At 36.9% G+C, this 22,850-nt stretch overlaps 1 protein-coding gene across 2 annotated transcripts in view; it reads right to left on the reverse strand.

The window, feature by feature from the left end:
- The window catches only part of GRID1 (glutamate ionotropic receptor delta type subunit 1), a 532,881-nt gene that overhangs the window by 251,108 nt on the left and 258,923 nt on the right, over positions 1-22,850 (reverse strand). For both annotated transcript variants that reach the window (XM_027698622.1, XM_027698624.1), the window contains exon 4: positions 1,037-1,242. In XM_027698622.1, coding sequence (XP_027554423.1) covers positions 1,037-1,242 — 206 coding nt within the window. The remainder of the gene's footprint in view (positions 1-1,036; positions 1,243-22,850) is intronic.

Here is a 22,850-nt window from a genome sequence, read left to right on the forward strand (position 1 = left end):
TCACTACACTTTGAGAGCATCTGCTCCCTCATTCTTCTACTGGAAATCCCTGTGTATGCACAAACACTAGTAGAGTTTATCCCTGTGCTTAGTATTTTCCAAGCTAACTATTTGCCTCATTTATTTCTGATAAAATTTAACTTATTAATTTAAAAATCACTGATGAACATAAAACGTGGATAATTTACTAATGCCATTATGGTAAAAAACCTTAATAAGCTAATTTGAGTTGACTTTTTTTTTAATTTAGCAGGCTTTGATGCAGCTAAACTGATAATTGGAAACAGGTCTCACCCACATTTTCATTTCTTGGTTCAGTCTTATGCCTGGTTAGCTAAAAAAAAAAATTAAACCCCCTACTTCATTACCAAATTCTTAGCTAATGAATACACCAACTTATACTGAGGCTTCAACTCTCATTCTCAATTCTGACATATAAAGTACTGTAAAATAATTCATTATTTAATATTAAGAAATCTGGATAAAACTAATTAATGCCAAAAATTAGCCCACAGCACACTAATTAAAGTTTGCCCAACAGCTACCTCCCTGTCCTAATTAGCCTCATTGATTTCAAGAAACCACTAAGAAAAAAAAGACAAACATATAATTCCCACCTCATATTTGATAAAATCTCCTTGATTTAACTTTCAAACATCCATAATGCGTCCTTTTAATATGAATTTGGACACTTCCACAACAAAGGCATCTCTCTAAGCACATTATATTTCATTTCTAATGGACTATTGTAGATTTTCTGGTCACTTGTCAACAGCGGTTGAAATTCAGGAAAAAAATTATCGATACAGAAGACAACCAGATAAAAAAATAATTACTCCAGAGAGCTGTATATTATACTGAAAGTGCCCAGCTGGCCCATGCTGCCCCATTTGCATCAACCCATCTGACAGTCCCATCTGACATTTAACAAACAGCACTGTCGAAATGGCGAAACACAGCAAGGTATCACATAAGTCATAATAAGTCATAATACACGTTTCTGAAATATTGATGATAAAAACAACTGTGCACTGACCTCATTAATAAAAGTCTGGGCTCCCCGTGGGCTCAGCAGTAAGATAGCCCTCCGCAAGGTGTCCCGATAGCGGTTCAGCTCTTCTGTTTTCATGGTAGTAAAAAGGTTGGAAAACACTCTGCTGATGTTCCTGTCCACTTTTTGTAACGATACATCAAGTCCCAGTCTTGAGGCCTGATCAAGAAATCCCTGCAGCCCACGTATATCTGTAACACAGAGGGAGGAAAAAAAAAAAGAGAGAAAAGAAAAAAGCCACTGCATCAACCTTCACCAGTTAGACAAGTATCACAAATTAGGTGGCAAGTATTATTAATTAGGTGGAAAAAACTTTTTTTACTTTTTTTCTGCAGTGCTATGGGAAGAAGAATATTCCACATAGCCATCTTCCACGCCTCCCTTTCATAGTCAATGTTAACAGGGAAACTCCATTAATTACCTTTCCCCAGTCATCTGTGAATGACAATGAGCAAGATCCAGTTCATGAATTTGGGTGGCTGTGCAAACCTCCCCAGAAGCTCAAGGCCACAAGACAAAAAGACAGTCCCACCTCAACAACATAACAGTTCAAATGCAAAAAAACAGGAGCAGACAAATACACAGAGGATAGATCACTCACCCCTAAACTTCTCTTATTCTACCACAACCTCACGTCTGCTTTTTTCAAGAAAAAATTATCATATCCAGAACATACACAGACCTCCTTTTGACATCCCTGGTTTTTTTCTGTCCTATAAATAACCTACCTAAACAGAGGTCTACATTTACCTGCAAGCCCATGAAATAGTACACAAACCCTCAGTCTATTAGAAGAGTAATCATGCAAACAAGCCCATTCAGAACATGTTTCTTTAAGCTCTATGCCCCAACTTCAGGATGACTGAAAAAAACATATTTCCTTAATCACATTCTAGGGTATCCACAAGGAGGAACACATTTCGTACTATGTTCACACTGAAAGCTGTTTGTTCGAACTGTATTCTTTTTTCCTGACTCTCAGCATTCTTCTGTAATATATGTCTGAGTTTTTATTTTGTTGTGAAATGCAGAACAAGGTCAAAGTTTATATTGCACCGGGTTGCTCTCAAAATTAACAGTGACTTGATCACAGCTGTGCCATGTTATTACGAGCCCTTAATTTTATGGGAAACGTAAAACTTGTCTTGAAAAAGAAAGTATTGAAGCCTCTTTTCTCACATTTATTTCTCACACTTTCATCATTAAACTTCATCTCCTGGGTGAAGCCGAATGGCTTAAGTTAGAGCGTGTTTATTGATCCAATAATAAAACTCACTCTTTAGAAAACTTTACTATAACTCTAACAATCTCTGTAAACCACATCATAACACCTGGTGGTTTGCTTTTTTTTATTAGTCATGGAAATAACCATCTTCTGACACTGTTCGGAGAGCTTGACACCATTTCAACAGAATCAATAGCACTGCTTGCTGCCCCACCTGGGTGGGCTCTTAAACTATCACCCATCTTGGTGTTTGACGACCATAGAATACACACATCACCAACTTTTGTATCTCCTTGGAAAATGTCATATGAAACCTGATATAAGTAATACCTTGTGAGGATACATCAGGTAAAGAGTTTAGCTCACGAACAAGTGCAATATGTTAGCGTCAACTAGAAAATATCAGACCCAAAAGAAAAGCATTGGAATTTGCCCTGAGTAGCTTCATGCTTCTGTTCAAATATGGGAATGCTTGTTAAGGTGATTAACTCAGCTTCAGAAATCAGCTGAATTGCAGAGACACATCAGAAACAATGGAAACTAAGCCAGGATTGTGCCATCCACAGTGGACTCCCTACTGCTTTTTAACTCTGGTTTAGCTGACATGATCGTCCCTCCAGCCAACCCTCCCATCAGGAAAGGTGAACTCATGACGGTTTTGCTGGTCTTTTGCTGCTCAATTTAGGCAGCTAAGTCTATAGCAGCTTTATCACACTGTCAAATACATGCTAGACTTGCTTATTGTCCAAAATCCCAAGTAAGTGAGGATATTAAGGGGTTTATTGCTATGCAGGCATTTCTGGAAAGCATCAGAGGATTTTAGCACTTGTATAACTGCTAAATATTGCAGATGTGCTGCAAAAATGACAGTGACAAACAACTGTCATTGACAGGTTAAAGTATTCCACTAAATTTGTCAAAGTAAGTTTGGATTTTGTTAATTTAAATTCAGTAAACTATCATTCATTCCTGTGCACACTTTATGGATATGTGGTATGCAAAACACAAAGATTTTTCTTTTAATGATGTGTAGTCCTTCAAAATTACTGCAGTGCTTGATAAGCAAGTATGAAAGAAAAGTAAGTAAGAAAACTCTTATGATTTGGTAACTTGTTTTTTCCTGTCACCCTCTAAAGTTATCACTGCACAAACAAAAGCTGTTTACAAAAGATTAACTGTGCTGATATTGCTCTAGGTTGGTTTTCTTTTGCCTTATGTTTTCAGCTGACCTACTGAACTACTGGTTAGAAATATTCTTGCAGACCAGTGCAAAATACTTGATGCATGCGGTAAGACTATTTGGACTGGGAAGGGCATTTTGTATTCCCTCACAAATCTTTCCCCCAAGGAAAACAAGCTATTTCCCAGTTTGAAAAATGAAAAAAAAAATTGGCTTTTTCCAGCTTGAGAAAGCAAAATCTAAGATGGAAGAGACTGTCTAAGCTCAACTGCACAAGCACAATCTGTGAGTTTTTCACAGATATAAATGAATGTGAATTTATTCAGTGTTGTCAATTAAAAAGAACTGTGTGATGGTACCTTCCTGAATGTTGACATGCCTGTTCCTACATGACACTGAGGCACTGAGGAGAAGGAGAAGGTTTGGTGGGAATTCAGAGGTGGAAGTGGGAACTGAAGTGTTTTAAGAGGTGACTAACAATTTTAGGTGCCTGCATAATGGGAACTTTTCTTCATAAGTAATTATTTGCAACCATTACCAAGAGGGCAATCATTTCTTAAAATGTATCAGTAAACAAATACAGAAACACATGCCCATATGTAGGAGCATCTGTTTAAAAGACATAATAAATTAGGCTCATTTTTATTTTATCTGACATCTCACACAAGGAAGAGAGTGCCCTCATTTTTTTCTCCATTTAGTAGATCACAAGTCCATGAAACATTAAAGAAAAACTGAGCTTTGTTCCACAGCAGCTGAAACAGAAATATTCACAGATACAGTTATGAATTTCTTTTCATTTCTCATAATCTAGGACAGCTCACCCTTCATTTCCTTCAATACTAAAAAGAGTGTTATAAAATTCACATAGAATTTCATAAAAATAAAGGGTTCTATAAATGCTTCTGTCTGTTAAAATACAATTGTTTCCTGTCTTTTGTAGTCTTAACAGAGACTTTTTATTAAGAAGTTCAGATTCTAACATTAGAGTTATCCTGGACCATTACTAATGAAATAATTCCTTGTGCCCATTTATTTCATGTTTTCTAGGAAAAGTATAGCAGTTCAAACTTTCACTTCTGCCTAGAACATCTGAAAAAGGATAGACCAGCTTGCAACCTTCAGCTTTCTACCTTCGGTTTCACAATTACTTCCTTTTGCTCAGGTTGTAGCCTACACTCAACATTAAGATCACATATTTTAATTATCTAATTGCCCACCTGAGTTATACATGCTCAACATGCAGAGCTTCAGAGGAAATATTTGAAAATTTCCCTTTAGAAAATGTGAGTTTCTTAGAGATGATATAACACATACACTTCAGAAAAGAAACTGCACTACAGAAAATGCGCTCGGGTGAGCACCTCTCTCAGAAGTGATATGTAAAACCATATGATAATTGGATATGTTTACAATGCTCTAGTGTCATCCACCATCACGTGGAATCAGTAGGTTGGAATTAGAACTAACTCACTAGATCCTCATAAGAAAAGCAAATTTCTTATGAACTTTGGGCCTCTTCTGTTACATCTGACTGGAGAGAGAATTTCTGTGGCCCAGAACCTTCTTCCTAATGCTGACAGATATACCACATGTCCAGGTCTGACAACAGAAGAACAGGAGAATTTTAGGGATAACTATTACGAGGAGGGAAGAAAAGCCTTGATGCTCTGCTAAGATATGAATTCTGTCAGTGTGACTACAAAACTAATGCTTGCCATCAATAAAGGGCTTTATTGTACTATAAGGAATAATGGGATGTATAATTTCCTGCCGTAGGTTAGGTTGGTTACTGCACTGGCTGATTGGATCACAAACATAAAAGAATAATACTAAACATGGCATTAACTACCTGTAAAGTTCATTATCACCTACTAAAGTAAATTATTTTTATTATATTATTTATAATCTTGCTTATCCAAAACACTCATAGAGTCTACCGTAGCATTCACCTTTCATAAATTCACAGGATCTGATTCTTGGCCTTGACAAAAGCAGGTTTAAGCTATTATTTTTCTGGGAACAGCTGTGTGGTTGGGCACAGCTGGCCTTTTAGGACGGCTCATTGCAGAAAGGAATTTCCAGGAGCTAAAGAGCACTATATTGTCTTTTCAACACCAGTTCCTAACCCCACTTGACAGAAATAGAGGCAGCACATGGCCAGGAAACATTTTACTTTGGGCAGAAAAAAGCTGGAAGCAAACTGAAGTACCAAGTTGGAGCTGAAAGCAAGGCTAAAGAAGCACCAGAATATAACTTCACACTCTGTCATTTTTATCCAAGTAAATTCTGGGAGGACTAAGTATCACCACCAAATTCTGTTTTCAAATATCCTACACCAAACATTTCACTTGTACATTTGTAAGAGGGAAAAGTAAATAAGTGTGAAAAACAATAAGATCAGGCGATGGTGAGGTTTTGAGTTCTCATTTGCACATTGTAGGCTCTTCACACTTTTTTTTCTCCCATATCAGTTCTATTTGAGCATTATTTTGACCACATTTAAAGTAGTGAGAAGAGTGTAAAGGAGGTTTGGAGAATTTCACTGTTCTAGCATTTATACACTTATAAAAATACGTTTATCTTTTCCAAAATTTTAGGAAGGCTATTCAAGGCATTGTTCCTTATACTTAAAAGCTCCAAGGGAAGAAAAAAATTACTATTTCTTATCTTTCATACAAAAATCCTCTGCTTTACTGTAGTTTTGTCCCTCTTGACTGCAAGTTGAACAGAATACTTCCCACTTATTATTTCATTTCTTGAGACAGAATAAAATACTCACTCCAGGATTCACTGATTTGGAAGATAACCTATAAGCACTCTGAAACAGCTTTCCTAAACCACTTCAGTTTCATGGATTTCATTCTTTTTATCTTACATTGGCTGTTCTCCCTAATTTTCGCAACTGAAAATTGTTTGTATTAGAAATAAGGGATAATACAATTGGTGTTAGAAACAGAGACACATATCCTGATGATTAGACTCCTGCTGCACTGCCAGTTTTACGAATAAATTATTTTGAATACCATCTATCTTTTTGTCCTTGCTGCAGATAATAACCTACTTGAGGGATTTGAATATATTCTAGTATTTTAGAAAACTGAAAGTGGACATACTTCAGAAGTAGCTCTTATTTTTCAGTTAATAAATAACAAAATTCTTTCTTCAAACAATAGAAAAAATATTGCTATTTATGCTTCCAAAAGGGAATTATTTTGTCCAAATCATCTAGAGGAATTAGACTTTGAGTAAGTACTGAAACTTTCAATTTAAAATATTCACAAGATGATTTTAACTGTTCAAACAGATTGATTAGTCCAGAAAGTATAACAAAGTACATTACAAAAGATACGACTGCATTAATTTGAGAATATAAATGCTGATTAGTTCCCAATGCAAATGTGAGATTATATTAGTGCAGCATATTTTCTATTTTTTTCTCTGCTCTTACAATCTCGCTCCGAACATGTAACTTCTCACTTTACCTACATCATTTCCTTGTATGTCTCTGCCTGTTGTGTTCCCAGAATCAGTGCTAAGATAATTTTTTTCTACAAACATTAGAACTCACAATTTCAAACTAGGTCTGATTTAGTCACCTCATTCCTAATTAAGTTTTAGTTCAAAAATTTTCTGCTAAGGAAAAAATATTTGGCTTTTTTCATGCTTTTAGATACACCAGAGCTCACAGTAACACTCTGCAACTATATTCCATTTTCTTTCCTTTTTTATAAAGAAATTAAGTCAATAACTAGGCAGTAATTATTACAGCAAGTAGATATAATATCAGGTACAATAAATCCATTAATTAAATTGGATATTGTTTATTATTCGGTTTAGATAAGAAAAGCTGTACTAGATGTGACCAGATGAGAAGTTCTGCTGAGCTCCATAGCCTGTCTCTGACAAACAGAGTGTAAACCAGGAGCAAATCATGGATATTTCCCTATAATATTCTCTTGATAATTCAGTTTGCAGTGCAGGGAATTCCTCAGGCAGGTGTGGTTTCTATGTATTTCTGTGCACTAAGGGTCTATGTAACCCTCAATGGGTTCTCCTGCATAGAACAGCAGCAGTTTCCCTTTAAGCCCACGTGAACCATGAGCATCCAAATCAGTTCACAACCAGCATAACAACCTGAGAATTTTCAGGATCCCCCTGGACTTTCCCATTTCCCAGTTTTACCTTTCTCTTCTGGACAGTTCTACTAATATGGATCAAACACAAAGCAACATGCCAGCACCTGCACTGCCTCACCAACCAGGCCTAGAAGCTGCATAGTGCCTTCTCAAAGAGATGAGAGAATTGTCAGAAATCAGATATTTCTGCAAAGAAAAAAGTAGGCTATCAGAAATTTAATCTTTGAAAAATGCACAGAATACTGATTCACCTCTTAAATCTAGATCACAGGCTGACACTTGAGCACCCCTCCATAGAAACTAAAAGTATTACATGTGTGTTTGGACACAAGCGTCAGGATTAACCAGATGCAAAGGTCTACTACAAACTCCTCGTGATATTGAAGGCTGCAGTTTGTATAATGGCTGCAGAAATTTTCTATTGGGCAGTTATACTGCCCACATTGATATTATTTTCATGCTTTCAAATATAAAAAGTACTTTAAAAAGAATCAAATCACAGGTATTGGTGATTTTCACTCCTAAACAGATGGGAAAGGTACAGAATGCACCATAAAGCCAGATGTGTTGCATGCACAAACAGATGTTTTTCAGACCTGACTTATCATAGAAGGCAGATACCACTCTTAACAATATTTAAAAGTTGCTCTGCACAACTGATGTTTCATACCTGAAACAGCTGATCCAATCTGAAGGTAACTGGAGCTTCCCAGGAGGCCCAGAAGCACAAAATCCTTTTAAAGGCTACAACAGCCCTTTCACATTTAGCATGAAAGGTCAACTACAGGTCTCTCCTGCCGGATGTTAACACTCAGCATTCAAAAGCACAAGGAAAATCACCTCAGGAAATTCATTATTGCTGGAAAAAACCTGGACATATGCTACAATTGATGTAAAAAGGGAATTCACTGAAGAACCAGCATTTCCATTCAATTCTTCCAAGTGCAATAATTGCCAACTGTTTGCCCAATGGTAAACCACAGAAATGAGCTGTAATAGCTTCTCACCTCGCTACTGCTGTTTACATACTAAAATACTTTTGAAGACATTACACAGTGGAACTGCTGAATCTTCTTATGAGACCAAAAATATCTGTATTGACAGAAAATATACTTTTCCTGATGTACAGACTCAGTTTAAATGAAATATTTCTTCCTCCTAAACTAATTCTAATTATGGCATTAAATTACTGAGCTTAATATTTGCTATGACTGAGTACCAGAAAATCTAAACAACCATCCACCAGTACCTTAGGATAACATATCTTTCGTCTCTTGGAGGGCTGAGATGCACATTCCTGAAGTCATATTATTTTACATAAATGTGAACTAATAGTGCCCATTCAAGATGTTGTGACTGTCAGCCTATCTGCTTTCACACAAATGTCGGTTAAGCACTAGTTACTGCCTGGTAACTCTGGTTACTGTACTTGCACACTTGAAGAACACCCTTCATAAATAAAACCAGCAACCCAAAACTAGGGATAAGTAAATGCAAGTAAAAGCATCCTGAAACAAACCAAATGTGTAAAGGGCATGCCTTTAACAGAGAGGCAAAGGTTATTTCTTCTCATTCAGAGAAAACCAGGAATCACCTGAGAATTTGAGAGAGGTTCATACTCTGCATGTATAGCTAAGTGTCAAGCAAAGAGAGGGTAGAAGCATGTCCCTTTGGATTTAATGGATTGCAGAGCAAGTCTCCCTCTTGTTTAAATGAGCTTTAAATACTGTACATTCCAATCTCCAGAGAGGTGGCATTAAAATTATTGCAGATAAAGAAATTAAATTCCCCCTTGAGGAAAGGCTACTGGCAGGAAGACGTGATTCTTTCACATGTGTGACAGTAATTATTGCTTGCATTCATACAACATTCTTTCAGTTAAGGGTCTCAGTGTACTTCATAAACACCTGTACAGTATAAAAAATATACTCTATAAATACACACTACAGAAGCTAGATGTTCTTATACCTGCTTAACTTCATGTCAGCAAATAATAATTCAAATTTCTATTGAAGAAACTTTCATTTTTGTAGGTTCAAGAAAAAGTCAGTTGCTCTGGGCACACAAGCAGCAGAAAGGCTGCCAGAGCTGCCAGTTCTAATGTTGGTACCCTCCAGGGATGGAGTCTTCACTGAGGAAACAGAAATTCTCTTTGTTGTTACTGTTTCTCAACCAGTCTCAGATTTTTCACAACCAAGTCCTTACTTGTTGTTAATTTCGTACTATCTCCAATCTTCTGCACTGTGACTTTGGCAGATGCCACAGTTTCACTCCAGTGCTCACTTTTCAGGGCACTCAGCACGAGGTGGCACAGGGGCATTGAGCCCACACCTCACCTTGAGCCTGACTGCCCCCAGCACAGTGTTTTCTGACTGAGGCAGCACCTGGCTGTGGTTGTGACCAAGGCTCTGTGTCACCACGCCATATGCACCATATGGACACCACACTCACGTGGAGCCTGAGCTTCACAGAGCTCACCTGCCCTGGCAAGCCCATCCTGAACTACTCAGCCAATAGTTGGTCACCTGCTGACAAGGCAAGGACAGCAGAGTGACCATTTTTGGCTCAGAACCGAAGAAGAAGGACCCTTTGGCCAATCTTTATTTTATTTGCATGATGTCCGTCAGGCCATAATGACGATGGTAGTATTGGAAGTTTAATTTCCTTGGATAGCTGCTTGACTCACAAAATGCATTTTAATATAGACTTCTATATTAATTGAATTTGAAAATGGGAAAAAAAATGTAACCTTCTTTAATTTCCTACTTTTTTTAAAGCCCATTGTGGCAATATAGCCTCCATAAAACTCTGCACAAAAACGTGAAGGAATACAAAAATCAATTATAGACTCTTCTGTTCTCCAGTGTTTTCTGATAAAAGCAAGATGAGAAGGATCCCTACTGAGATAACAAATCTCTTGGCGGAAGCAAGAGGGAGTTGAAAATAAAAACTAAGTTCATGTCACATATAATGACCACCAATTACTCCCTCTTGTAGGAATATGCCAAACAAACGAACAGGGAAAAAATAATCAATTGCCAATTATTCATTCGCATTATGACAACTACTTTAGTACAATGGCAAATACAAGTACTCCATTCTCCAACAACAGAACTCTGAATCGGGGAGGGGGGGAACACAAAACCAACATGCTAGAAAACAAAAACACAAATCTGCTTGTACTTTGTCATCAGCTAAAATCTCCTCAGGCATCCCTCTCTCAGCTCCATGCCTTTGGAACATAATGAGAAATGATTACTGAAAAGACAACTGCTAACTCTGAGGTGGTACATTGTACCAAGACTAGTGCCAAAAGATTCTCCACTCATCATATTGTAAACAAAAGTAATACATTTTAACAGACAGAAAAATTAGATGTTTCAGGCCTTAGCCCCACAACATTCGAGTGTGTATTTTGCTTTGTGTGAGGAAATTCAATGCCAAGTCTCCTCCCACAGACAAAATCCTTAACACACGAATAAGTGTTCACACAGCTCCTGCACACTGTAATTTATTCCTGTGAGGGTAATCAGGACAAACACTAAGTGCATAGAACTTACACTTTCCTGGATGTGAAGCACTTCTTTCTCAAAACACCAATAAATAAAAAATAACAATAATAACAAAAATATAAAAAACCCACAACAAACTAAAAGCAAAAAGCTTCCCAGCTTTTTAACCAATGATCCTGTGCAACCCTCCTCTTCAAACTACATCCCTGATAGTTTAACAGTTTATATCCATGATAGAACACATGGCCTTTGTGAAAGCACTGTAAACTTGCTCTTGCCACGCATGCCTAGGACTGTTTCATATGGTAGATTTGGGTCTAGAGAGTAAGTCCTAAGAGGAGCAGCTGAGGGAGCTGGTATTGTTTAATCTAGAGAAAAGGAGGTTTAGGGGAGACTTTTATTGCTCTCTACAAACTACCTGAGAGGAGGTTGTAGCCAGGTGAAGGTCAGCCTCTACTCCCAGGCAACCAGAGACAGGACAAGAGGTCTCAAGCTGTGCCAGGGGAGGTCCAGGTTGGACACCAGGAAAAAAAATTCACTGAAATGCTGGTTAGGCATTGGAACAGGCTGCCCATGGAGATGGTGGAGTCACTATCCCTTGAAGTGTTCAAGAAATGACTGGACATGGTGCTTAGTTATATGGTTTAGTTTGGTATGGTGGTGTTTGATCAAAGGTTGGGCTCGATGATCCTGGAGGTCTTTTCCAGCCTTAATGATTCCATAATGTTATAAGTGCCCAGATACAAAAGCAAATATCCAGTTTTCACAGAGACACTCCATTAAAAAATTAGCAACCAACTGTAAGAATATTTTTCTTCTTCTCTTTACTATATTTTATGGAGCAACAGTAAAGAGAAATATTTACAGGAAAACAGTGTCTCCTCCTTAAATACTCAGCTGTAGAAAAGGATAATGGGAAAATGGGAGCATAATGCTATATAGAGTTTTCCGATTCCACTAGTGTGTCTCCCACAAATTTAATTAAAACACCTTTATTTGAATAAAAGTAAATACAGTAAGTACCCTCTGTTTACTTGGCAAAACCATCCCCAGCAAAGTAAATCTCAAAAAACCTCCAGTCACAATTAGCTAGAAAGTTATTTTGAGATCTGCACTCACAGATACCCAAGGAGACAACAGGAAAACCCCCTTCACATTATTCAAAAGCAAGAAGTATTCAGGGTTCTCAGTTTACTTCAGTGACAGTAAGGGGGTTTATTTGCATGTCTATAAAACCAGGACTTACTACAGTGTCTCCTTTATGCATATTTATGAGTAAATGAAATGGGAGATCTATATGCCTCAGTAAATTTAAATTTGATTGTAGGACTCAAAGAGAAATCAACTCTGCAAAATCTGACAAGCTTTTATCTACTGATGACAATCATTAATCTGAAGGCCATTTAGGAAGTCAAATATACCCTAAGGTTAATATTTCAAGAGGCCTTACTTTTTTCCCCCCTAATGAACTGAATTCCTTAGCTAATATCTTCTAATTTACTGGAAAGGAATTAGACAACTCCAAAAGTCACCAGAAAAAATCTTATCATTAGAAAAGGCTGTAAAGGACATCTCTGGCTGAGCAGCACTACTATCTTTGGTGGGTCCTGGCAAATCTGCACATCTTAACATAGTTCACAGAAGCAGACACTGTGCTAATTTCAGTTACTTTAAATAAAGCAATGGCTTGGAAGAGGACAAGATGTCATGCCAGAAAGGATAGGATAATATGTTACTGCCAGGCATCTAAAAAACCATTCATCAGGTAAAGACAAGACTAATGTAATCACTGATTTCTCATTTTTCTATTCTTGTAGAGCAGCTGGAGAGGGGGAAGCAGAAACCTCTCCTTAAGAAAAGATTACAATTGCTACAATGCACTGAAAGGAAAACAAAAAATATTAAAAATGTAGCTAATAAATTCCTATTATTTTTGCATATTTCAATTCTCAAGGGGAAAAAAAAATCTAATTCTGCTGAGTTCACAAGAAAATTCAACTACATGATGTTTTAGTGTAAAGGTGTGGAAAGACTATTTGAACTCTAGATGAACGATACATAGGGGTTTTATATTTTTATTTCTAAATTTTATTCTTCTATTCGCTCTGGGCAGAATCAATCCCAGGTTTTTATTCCTGGGACACAACACATCAAGCTCTGTATCTTTTAGCTCTAAGGTAACTTGCACATACTGTAATTAATCATAAAAGGACCAGATGAGAACTAACATTTCTCACTCTACTAGCTCATTTATTCACCAAGTGTAGGTAATATATTAGTTAAGGTTTGAGTTTATTCATCATGAAAATCATTATGCTTTGATCCTACATAACATGTTCAAGCACTTCTCCATCTGAAATATATTTGGTTAATATAGTTAACAACTTGAGGCGGGGGGGAAGCAGAGTGAGAGACTTCTTGTCAGGAGAATTTGACCCAGATCTCTGAAAGGCCACTTAAGAATGCCAGCTGGAAATCTTTGGAAGGCAAAATAGTACCTAGTGTTTTTCTTAAGCTTAGATTTCTTTGTTATTTTATGATCCTCATTTGAGCAAAAATGAGGTTCTTTCCAGTTCAGGTATTTCTTCAAATCTCTTCATTCACTCATATAATCATTTCTCTCACTATCAAGAGGTTGTTCTTGGTCACCGAGTACATTAACAGGTTTCATCTGCACCTTCTTCCTTCCCTAAGCATTTATTTAGATGCATTTCCTGGCACACAACTACACTGACTTCTACAGCAGCACAGACAATATAGCTGTAAACTTCAGGGAACGAGACAGCCATGTAAAGCTGCTGGAAACACCCTGACTTCAAAACCTTCTAGCAAGAGGTTGCAGATACAGTTTCACACTTCATTTCTTTTGACATGTCCCCAGAAACACCGCTGTGCGTATCCAGTGACAGTATTTGAAACCACACACCCCAGCCACCTCCGAGGCTTTATTACACTAGCTACTGTTCCCATGAAAAAGAAACATTTTTTTTTCCCCTGGAAACAAGTACTCAGTATTTGTTTGAACAGAGCTCTTTTGCTCAAAAGAGTGGAATGAATGATCAGCAAAATGCGCTTTAACACTGGAAAAAGAGAGAGCTGAAAGTTAGGCTCTTGAGATTTAGGAGGTCACTGATTACATTCTTTATACAGCAGGACCTTTTTTTTCCTTTCTTTCTCATTTTTTATGTAGAAAGAGTCTAATACTAAAAATATAAGTTTCTGATTGTATCATAATAATATCCTGATTTATGTTTTCTTTCACCCCCTATAACCAAGACTTACACATTTAAAAAAAGAAAAAAAAAGACATTTTCCTGTGTTTTCTAAATTTATATCATCTTAATTCTTCTGTGTTATATTTCAATGATTGAAACATGCAATTTTAATTGACTTTCAATGAGTGGAATAAACCCTTACTTTCCTCTTACAGAGTACTCATTCATCTCTATCTGAAATGATCAATGATCCCTTTGTCAATTCCACAATGTTGAGAGGTTTATATATATATGTACTCTTTCGCAAGCCCACTAGGAAAAGTTTGACTAAAAACATGAGTATCTGTTTAAATCTCTGTAGTGTGAGAGGCAGGAAGGTGTAAGAGGACTCCATTGCTATAGAAATAAATAGCAAGCAATAAAAATATTTCCCTTGAGGAACCGTGGGACAACTAAGTGCAGAAGCTGAAGGAGGAATATTAGAATGAATGTAGACCAGTTAATTGAGGATAAACATACCGGGGTGAGGGGGAGGGAAGAAAGACTTCTTGAACTTTGTAGTATGCTAAAGACAATTTGAAGAGACACTGAGTAAAAAACCTACTTAGAAGAGAAGAGAATGAATCATCTGAAATTTGCAGTGGGTTTAGTGAAGTGCATAGCTCCATGTGCTAAAAAGATGTGAAGAGAGATAGCAAGGTTGACTGTGAAAATGAAAGAATTGGACACAGAGGAGTGCCATGGGAATATTGAGGTAAATTCTTCTAGCAACTACTAAAGAACAGAAAGGAAAGAACCAACACAAACTGAAGTGTATCCTCAAGCCTGCTGCTTATTCACATTTTTGACCTGGTTCTGAAGAAAACAAACAAAAAAACCCCCAAACCTCCCACAAACCACGACCAATTGAAAATAGTCCAAATGAACTATTCAAAAACTTTCCTTGTTTCTGATGTTATAATTCACTACTGCAAATTGTTTTTGGTGATGTTTACCTGACATTGCCTTTGCTTCTTTGTACCTTAATTTCTATTCTTCCTTTTTTATCCAACCTATCCCTTATTCCCATTGCAATAAATAGTTACTTTGATTTACAATTCCCTTCAGCCAACTGAACAGGATTATATATATACACACCTAAAATAATTAATTAAAAAATAAATGAAAGTTCATATTTTGTAGGGCTTTTTGTAAGACAAGGGTTTAAACTTTCTTTTTTTCAATTTCTAATTTTGTTTGCAACTTTATTGTGATACTGAGCATGGAAAGATTAAAATAAACTGCAACTATAGCCTTTAAGGATACAAGCAGCTGTTTGTTGCATTTTCTACATAAATAATAGGACTGGAGAGTTAAAAGAACAAGTCATGCATTGCAGATTTAAAACTCTAGGTTGAACATCATTCTGTTTTCAGACTACTTTCTCCTTTTTAAAGACTTTTCAAAGGTCTGTATACAAACTCAAACGTCTGATGTCTCATACTCATCAGATGTCCAATGTCTATTTTTGTTGTAGCTTGCACTTCAACTAATTTGAATGTCTATTATTAGTGCTCTAATTATAGATTTCATATAATCTGATTACTGTTACAAACATAAAGGTCAAGCTCCTCTTAAAGTTGCCCAATTTCTTTTTAGCCTCTACCTAAAAGTAGCTGAAAGTGATGTTAGAATGAAATTTAAAATTATTGTATCTGCAGACACATTAAATGTATCTGATACAATTTTTTATGGCTTATACTACATGGAAAGTGATAACTTTGTACTTTTCCTTTCAATAGCTACTTATAACTAAGAGAAACTTAATAAAATTAGAGTTTGTTTGGTTTTTTTTCCCCATGGCAGCAGTTATCAAATTTTAATGTCACTTTTTCGTGCAATTCTCTGGATTCAACTGTACCCATCTACTTACCTCTACACGAGAGCACCCTCACCTCTCAGTCATTCCTCCCATGAAATCATTAATGGTCTATCACCTTCTCCCTTTTCCCCAAAAAAGACATCGCTCCCCACTATAAAATGTCTCTAAAACAGAGTGTGATCCCTTAGGGATTCAGCAAAACAGCAGGCAGAGCTCTACCAAGCACTGGAAGTCAGCTAGGATGGCTGGGAGAGCCCCTAGAGTCCTTCCTAATATGTTCTCGCTCTTGCAGATTAGCTTACCCCAGAAATGCCCTTGTTACAGGTGACTCTGCAACATATAAACAGTTTCAACAATCCAACAACAATTTCATTGACAGTGATGCCAGGATCCTTTCCTGTGTCCCTGAAGACGCCTCTGTGCAGTTCCTGGCAACTCCACACGAGCATTGGGTTTCCCACACTTCCCAGAGCTGCTGCAGCAGGGGATGGCATGATGGAGAAGGTAAGAGAGGTATAAGAGCGGGGAAGGAGAGGAACCAGGGTGGTTTATTCTGCAAAGGCAACCCCAGGACTGGAGAACCCCTGCCTTGCAGGGTAGGACCTGGCTATAGCTCAGAAAGCAAATGGTAGCCCCTGAAGGTCCAGTGTGCCACTTCAGCAGCAGCAAACTCATGCAAAGGTTTAAGAACTCATTACGAGTGGACCACGATTATTTTCTACAAGAAGGAATTAATTCTGAAGAAGCTTTTTTTCCAAATTTAACAATACCTTTTTTTAATAAACTGTTGCAGAGTTAAGAAGGTGACATTCCATAGCACACCTCCAAATTCCCCTGTCACACTTAACTGGCACAGTCCCCTGCCTCTCATGCAGACTCTAAGGCTCAGTGTGTGCAAGATCTTAGCACAGTATCCCACCTCCACTTCCTCTCCATTAGCCTGGCAAAGACTAAGATCAGAAAAGACAGCTTGGTCTATCATTTCCAGATGGAGAAGGAAACAGGCAGAACCAGTCCATTTGGATAGAGGTGGGACGGCTAGCTTACAGAGAGAGAAATGCCAGCCCTCCAGACAGGAGCAGATGATTTTTTTTCATGGCTCCCTGCTGTCTTGATCCTGAATAATCTGTAGCCAACTGTGTTCATCAGTCTGTGCTCGTCAGGCTGACATGCCCTTCTCTGCAGGTGGTCATTCCAGCAAACATCATCCAACTACTTGAAAAGGCAATAATATTAAGAAAGCAGTGCCTAGTACCTTCTGGTACTAGCAGATTTTGATCATGATAATGCTTATTAAATCTGATACACTGGATGAATATACACATTTTTATTACTCATCTATGGAATTATATTATCATATATATAAATATTCAAGTTCTGATATTAACCTTAAACAAGTGCTTGGGCTGCAGTGAAAGAGATAAAAAAATCTAGGCAAAAAACTTTGAAAGCACTGGGCTACTCAAGTGAATAGGTACATGACTTAAGTTGTAAGAACCCTCAGTCTATTCATCACCTAAGGTGGAGTACAGGTGCAGTTGAGTATTTTGGCCACCAGACACAGCACACCTGGCAATGCACAAATATAAACTGTATTAGAATGTGATTTATATCACTGGTAGTGATCCATTTGAATCAGCTTTAGTAAATGTAACACTGGAAGGCTACATTCCGTACATTTATTACCCATGAAAGTGGGCACGTGATCATTAATTTAAAAAAAAATCCTGAAGGGCATGAGCCAGAAAACAAGAAGAAAAGCTTCCAGGCTCCATTTTTACTTTAAAAAATGCCTAGATTACAGTAATGGTATCTGTAACTATGATTTTAGACATGCGATACCCAACTACTACTGGAAGAAAACAAATCTTTTCAGTATTCTAGCATTTAACTTTGTCTAAAAAAAAAAAATCTTAATATCCAAGGCACATTTACATAAATAACTTGTCAATGCTCTTCATGGGGTTTTTTTTATTATCAAATCATCCTGAATTTACTTCTTTGTGGAAGAGGCACATGGAGGCCTAACCTGCATGTTATCAGCCAAGTGATAGGTGCTGTCAGCATTTCATGAGACATAATTCCTTCTCTGAGGAATTATACATGCAAACAGAAAGGAAAAGTGAGGAAAGCAAAAATTAGAGCCAAATTATTTACTTTTTAGGGTTGCATTAGGAATAAACCAGAGATCTTAGATCCTTCCTACACTTAAGCTCTTCCTCAGTGGGTGCTGGCGAGTCTCACAGGATCCTACTTGTTGACATACTCAGAAGTCTGATGATGTAAAGAAGTGCCTTGTGACAATTTCAGAACTTTATAGTCTACTCTCCAATAAAACTGTTAAACTGCTAGAAACTTTTAACACTATTCTAAAAAAAAATAAAAATTTATTTCTGGATGTCTTGCCTCCATTTCCCATCTAAATCATTAAAACCATTATTTTACATGGTTATTGCAAGGACAAAGTGTTTTAAAGTGAGTATATTATCCAGATTCTACATTAAGAGCAGCAATATTCACTTACTTTAAATAGATCATTAAGAAACACATCCAAAGGCTCAGAAATTCCTTGCATTTTATCTTCATTAACATCCAAGCATCTGTGGACCTGGCAGAGTTTGGTTAGTGCTTGAACTTGGTGATCTTAGAGGTCTTTTCCAACCTTGATGATTCTATTCAAAGCCAACCAAATAAGGGGAGAGGCATACATGTATATATTTTTTTCTCTGCCTTGTCCACCAACTATATATGCACATAGCCCACAAAAAAGTTGGATATGTTTCTCCTTTTGTACCACAATGCATTTTACAAAAAAAAATTCAGCTGTATCTATGCTATTCTTGGGCTAGGACAACAAGCTGTGCTGTAGTCAGAGATATTTTAAAATTAAGTGAAAGAAGTATTTTTCCTTTACTTGAAGATTCTTATTTTAGATCTGCCCTGGAACACCAGCAAGTGTTAAGCTCCTGTAAAGTACTGTGTATGGGCTGCTCTGAAGAAAGCTAACTCCATCCCAGCCAGATGTTTGTTGCTGTTTCACTCCCTGTCCTACCTTAGAACAGCCCCAGAATTTTACCCAGGGATGAATTTTCAACCCCACAGTACAAAGAGACAATCAAACCAGCACCATCAACTAAATTTTAAAATTAAATAGTAGCTAGATTTCAGTTATTAAGATAAAATTAAAGAATATACAAATCTTTAACATCCAGGGACTGAACAGATTAAAATCATTTGACTCTGACAAAAATTTATTTCCTTACATTGTTTACTGCCAGCATGAAGGAACTTAGTCTCTATAGTGACTTATTAGAAATATTACCAGTGATTCTTTTCAAAAATCAATTCTTGCTGATAATGTCAAAAAAACCCACTAATTAAAAAGCTATATTGGCAAAATAAAGCTGGTCTAATAGGATCCTGGAAGAATCAATCACTATAATCATCTGCTGCCATAAACTCTATGGGAAGATTACAAATGTGATGCTTCAAAGGAGGGGAAAATTCTTTTAAAATATAATTTGAACTTTACTTCTGAAATATCATGACCGTCATGATCCATCACCCACAGTCACTGCCCAGACTTACAATAAATCAAGGCTATGATTCAATGGTTACAATTAATCATTTGAGAGCAAATCATGGGAATGGTACTGCCATGTCCAGTACATGCATTTCAGATTATACATGATAGAGCGAGTTAGTAAATGGCAAACAAAAAGTTGAGAGTGAATGCACAGGACTAATAGAACCTTACACAACAACTAATTAAAGCAAACAAACAAATAAAAAAGACAGAAAATCATCCTACAGATGCAGCTGAAGCAAAGCTACATTGCCTAAGGTGTATGGGAGAGTGTGATTATTTACACATTGGAAATTAAAAGCTTACTAAAAAAAGAAATGTTATATACCATTCTATCAGAGGAAGTAAATGACCTTGGAAGAAGTTTATGCTGTGAAGGAGTTATTCAGGTAGAAAAAATGACCAACTACCAGAATATAATTGGCTGCTGTTTTACAGGAGCCTCAGAAATGGAAGATTTTGGGAACGGAATTTATACAGGAACCAAGATATTTGCTCATTTTTCAACTTGTGAGGCAGAGCCACTCCAGGCTACTCATACTTATGAGCAAGAAGTCAATTAAAAAAAAAATCAGACCAAATCTGGTCTATAATAAGTTTAAGTCTCAGATAGGCCTATGTGAAAGAAAATCTCACTATGTATGTCCAAAAAAGTCCGCAAGTGTGTAACATCATATTAGGTTATTTGCCAGGCCATTGCAGAGACTTTTTGATCAGTATTTGTATATCTCCAACCATATATCTTGCTACCAGGAAGCATTCTGGCAGTCTTAAGTGCTGTGTTGAAGAGCTACAAAAGTCAAGGTGCTTTAGTCAAATACCTTCTGCAAAGACTTTACCAGAATAAATGATTTTATAAGTGCACTTTCAAAAAATAAATCTAAATTCAATAATTGAAGGAAATCTTCACAGTGTGCTCATATAGCTCATGCAATCTATTTGAAGTCCTCTACTTCCATTCAAAAAATTGTGAGAAACAAACCACGAAGCACCATTTCAAAGTAGTATACACTCTAGCCTTCATTCACCACACAGTCTGAAATTTTAATACAGAAATTGCCATCATTTCCTGTGAGAAATTAGAATGGCTTTTCCCCAGTAAACTGTAGATGTCTATTAAACAAAGTTATGGTGAGAAACCGAAGATGAACACTTAAATTCACTGTCAAGGGTGTTCACTTTAATTATAGCAATTTCCAGTTTAAAGGAAATTAATATCCAGGAAAGCATTTAAAATTAATCCTTCCCTTCAGAAGTAGCACTAAAATTCAGTTAGGATGAAATATGATTATTTCATGTCAAATCTTGTAATCTAGAATAAAAAAAAATATTCAATTGTGTATTTATTTGGCAGTAGCTCACTAGGCAGAGTAAGGTATCAAAGTTCTTAACACAGTTTTAAAACTCCAATTTCAGCTTTGCTGCTTTCTTTCATAAACTACAGATCAGTGATAATTATGGTAACAATCTAGTTGTTCTATGTTTTCTATCTTCAAATTCCAAGTATAAATATCAGTGAGGAGCACTACTATATTTTAAGGCAGAAAGAAATTGCAAACCCTCTGTCTGCATAAAGGTCATCTTACCTCTTTCTTTTCTAATGCAAAATGAGACATTTGAGAAAAGACAAAATACACAGTTAAAACATAATAAGAAGGTTAAATGTCATTTCAACTCTGTCTCCAGTTGCTGCACACAATAAGCATTAATATTAATAGGAGTTTAGGGAATCCAACAAAACAACAACTTGAGCCTGAAACCCCCATCATGTTTGGAAGGGTTGTCTTGGAAATATTGTGCTTGTCATTTTGACTAGAATAAGCCTATAAGAAATTTGGCTATCCAAAGTGATACATGCTTATAAAATCACTTTAAGTAAATTGGCATGTTTTAATGATATTTTATTGCAGATAAGGTTTAATATTTATGACCTGGTGAAATGCTAATCTGTCTTCCAGTATCTTTCCTATATGGTCTTTCTTTCATCCCCTTCCCTCTGGCTGAACCACAGAAGCAGAGTTCCATTCTCCTTCCCAGGTACTTTAATGTCTACACATTGGATCAGCCAAAAACTTGTTGCTCCTTTCTTCATAATATTTTTACTGTCCACTGTCAATGTTGGGATATATTCTCTTATTTTTGACAGTGAATACATAGTCTTTTGAGTTTTTCTAACAGCCACCACACTTTTTCCATTCCACACAAGATGCTGGTTATTTTCCTGCTAGACTCTATCACCCCTGTGAGAAAACTTTCAGAGGCACAACCAATAGTCTGTTAGTTCAAGCTTGGAGCAATGTCCTCCCTCATGCTGTTCCCTCTATGTTTCCCACTCTACTCTTCCACAGATTACACGTCATCCTGAACATGCTTCACCAAAAACATCAATTTTATCTGCTAATGTGCAAGTTCCTAACATCTACCCACCTGTACCTTTTGCTGCACTTCCAGGAACTTCAACTAGAATTTTATCCTCTCAGGTCACAATACTTTTCTGACATGAGCCTTGCTTACAGAAAAGTCAGCATCCACTGCAAAATCCATGAGAAATATCATCGTTAATTACAGACACAGATGCACATGAAACGAGAAAACTAATGCATTCCCATGTATTTCATTTCTACATATCTATACACACACAGGCATTCTCCCAACACAATTTTGTATTACTTTAAAAAGTTCAAAAGAAAGGCTGATAACAGTTATTTAATATCTAGGAACTCAAGAGAAAGTTGAGATGAGCATAAGTTCATGTCACATCTAGTGCATAATGAGTCAGATTTCAGCTGTTATCAATGGGCACCATTTTGCATCCTATTTGTTGCACTGACTAGAAAGGTACTTCAACTATCTTGGATAGGGCCCAGTGAACACCCCTTAGCTTTTGCCATTCTTGCACTGCAAAGCTCACAATGGTTTTGCACCACGGTATTTAAACCTGTCCTCAGCACGGTGTAAACCCAGTGAAGATGCACCTAAGAGTGTATCCAATTCTACAACTCAGAGAAGTTTGTAGGAAGGTAGCACAAGGCTTACTTAACTAATCAAAGTTACATTAAAACCATCAAGTGAAGGGATTCT

This window comes from Neopelma chrysocephalum, unplaced genomic scaffold, assembly GCF_003984885.1.
Source record: "Neopelma chrysocephalum unplaced genomic scaffold, ASM398488v2 Primary Assembly neopelma1_131, whole genome shotgun sequence".
Taxonomy (NCBI): domain Eukaryota; kingdom Metazoa; phylum Chordata; class Aves; order Passeriformes; family Pipridae; genus Neopelma; species Neopelma chrysocephalum.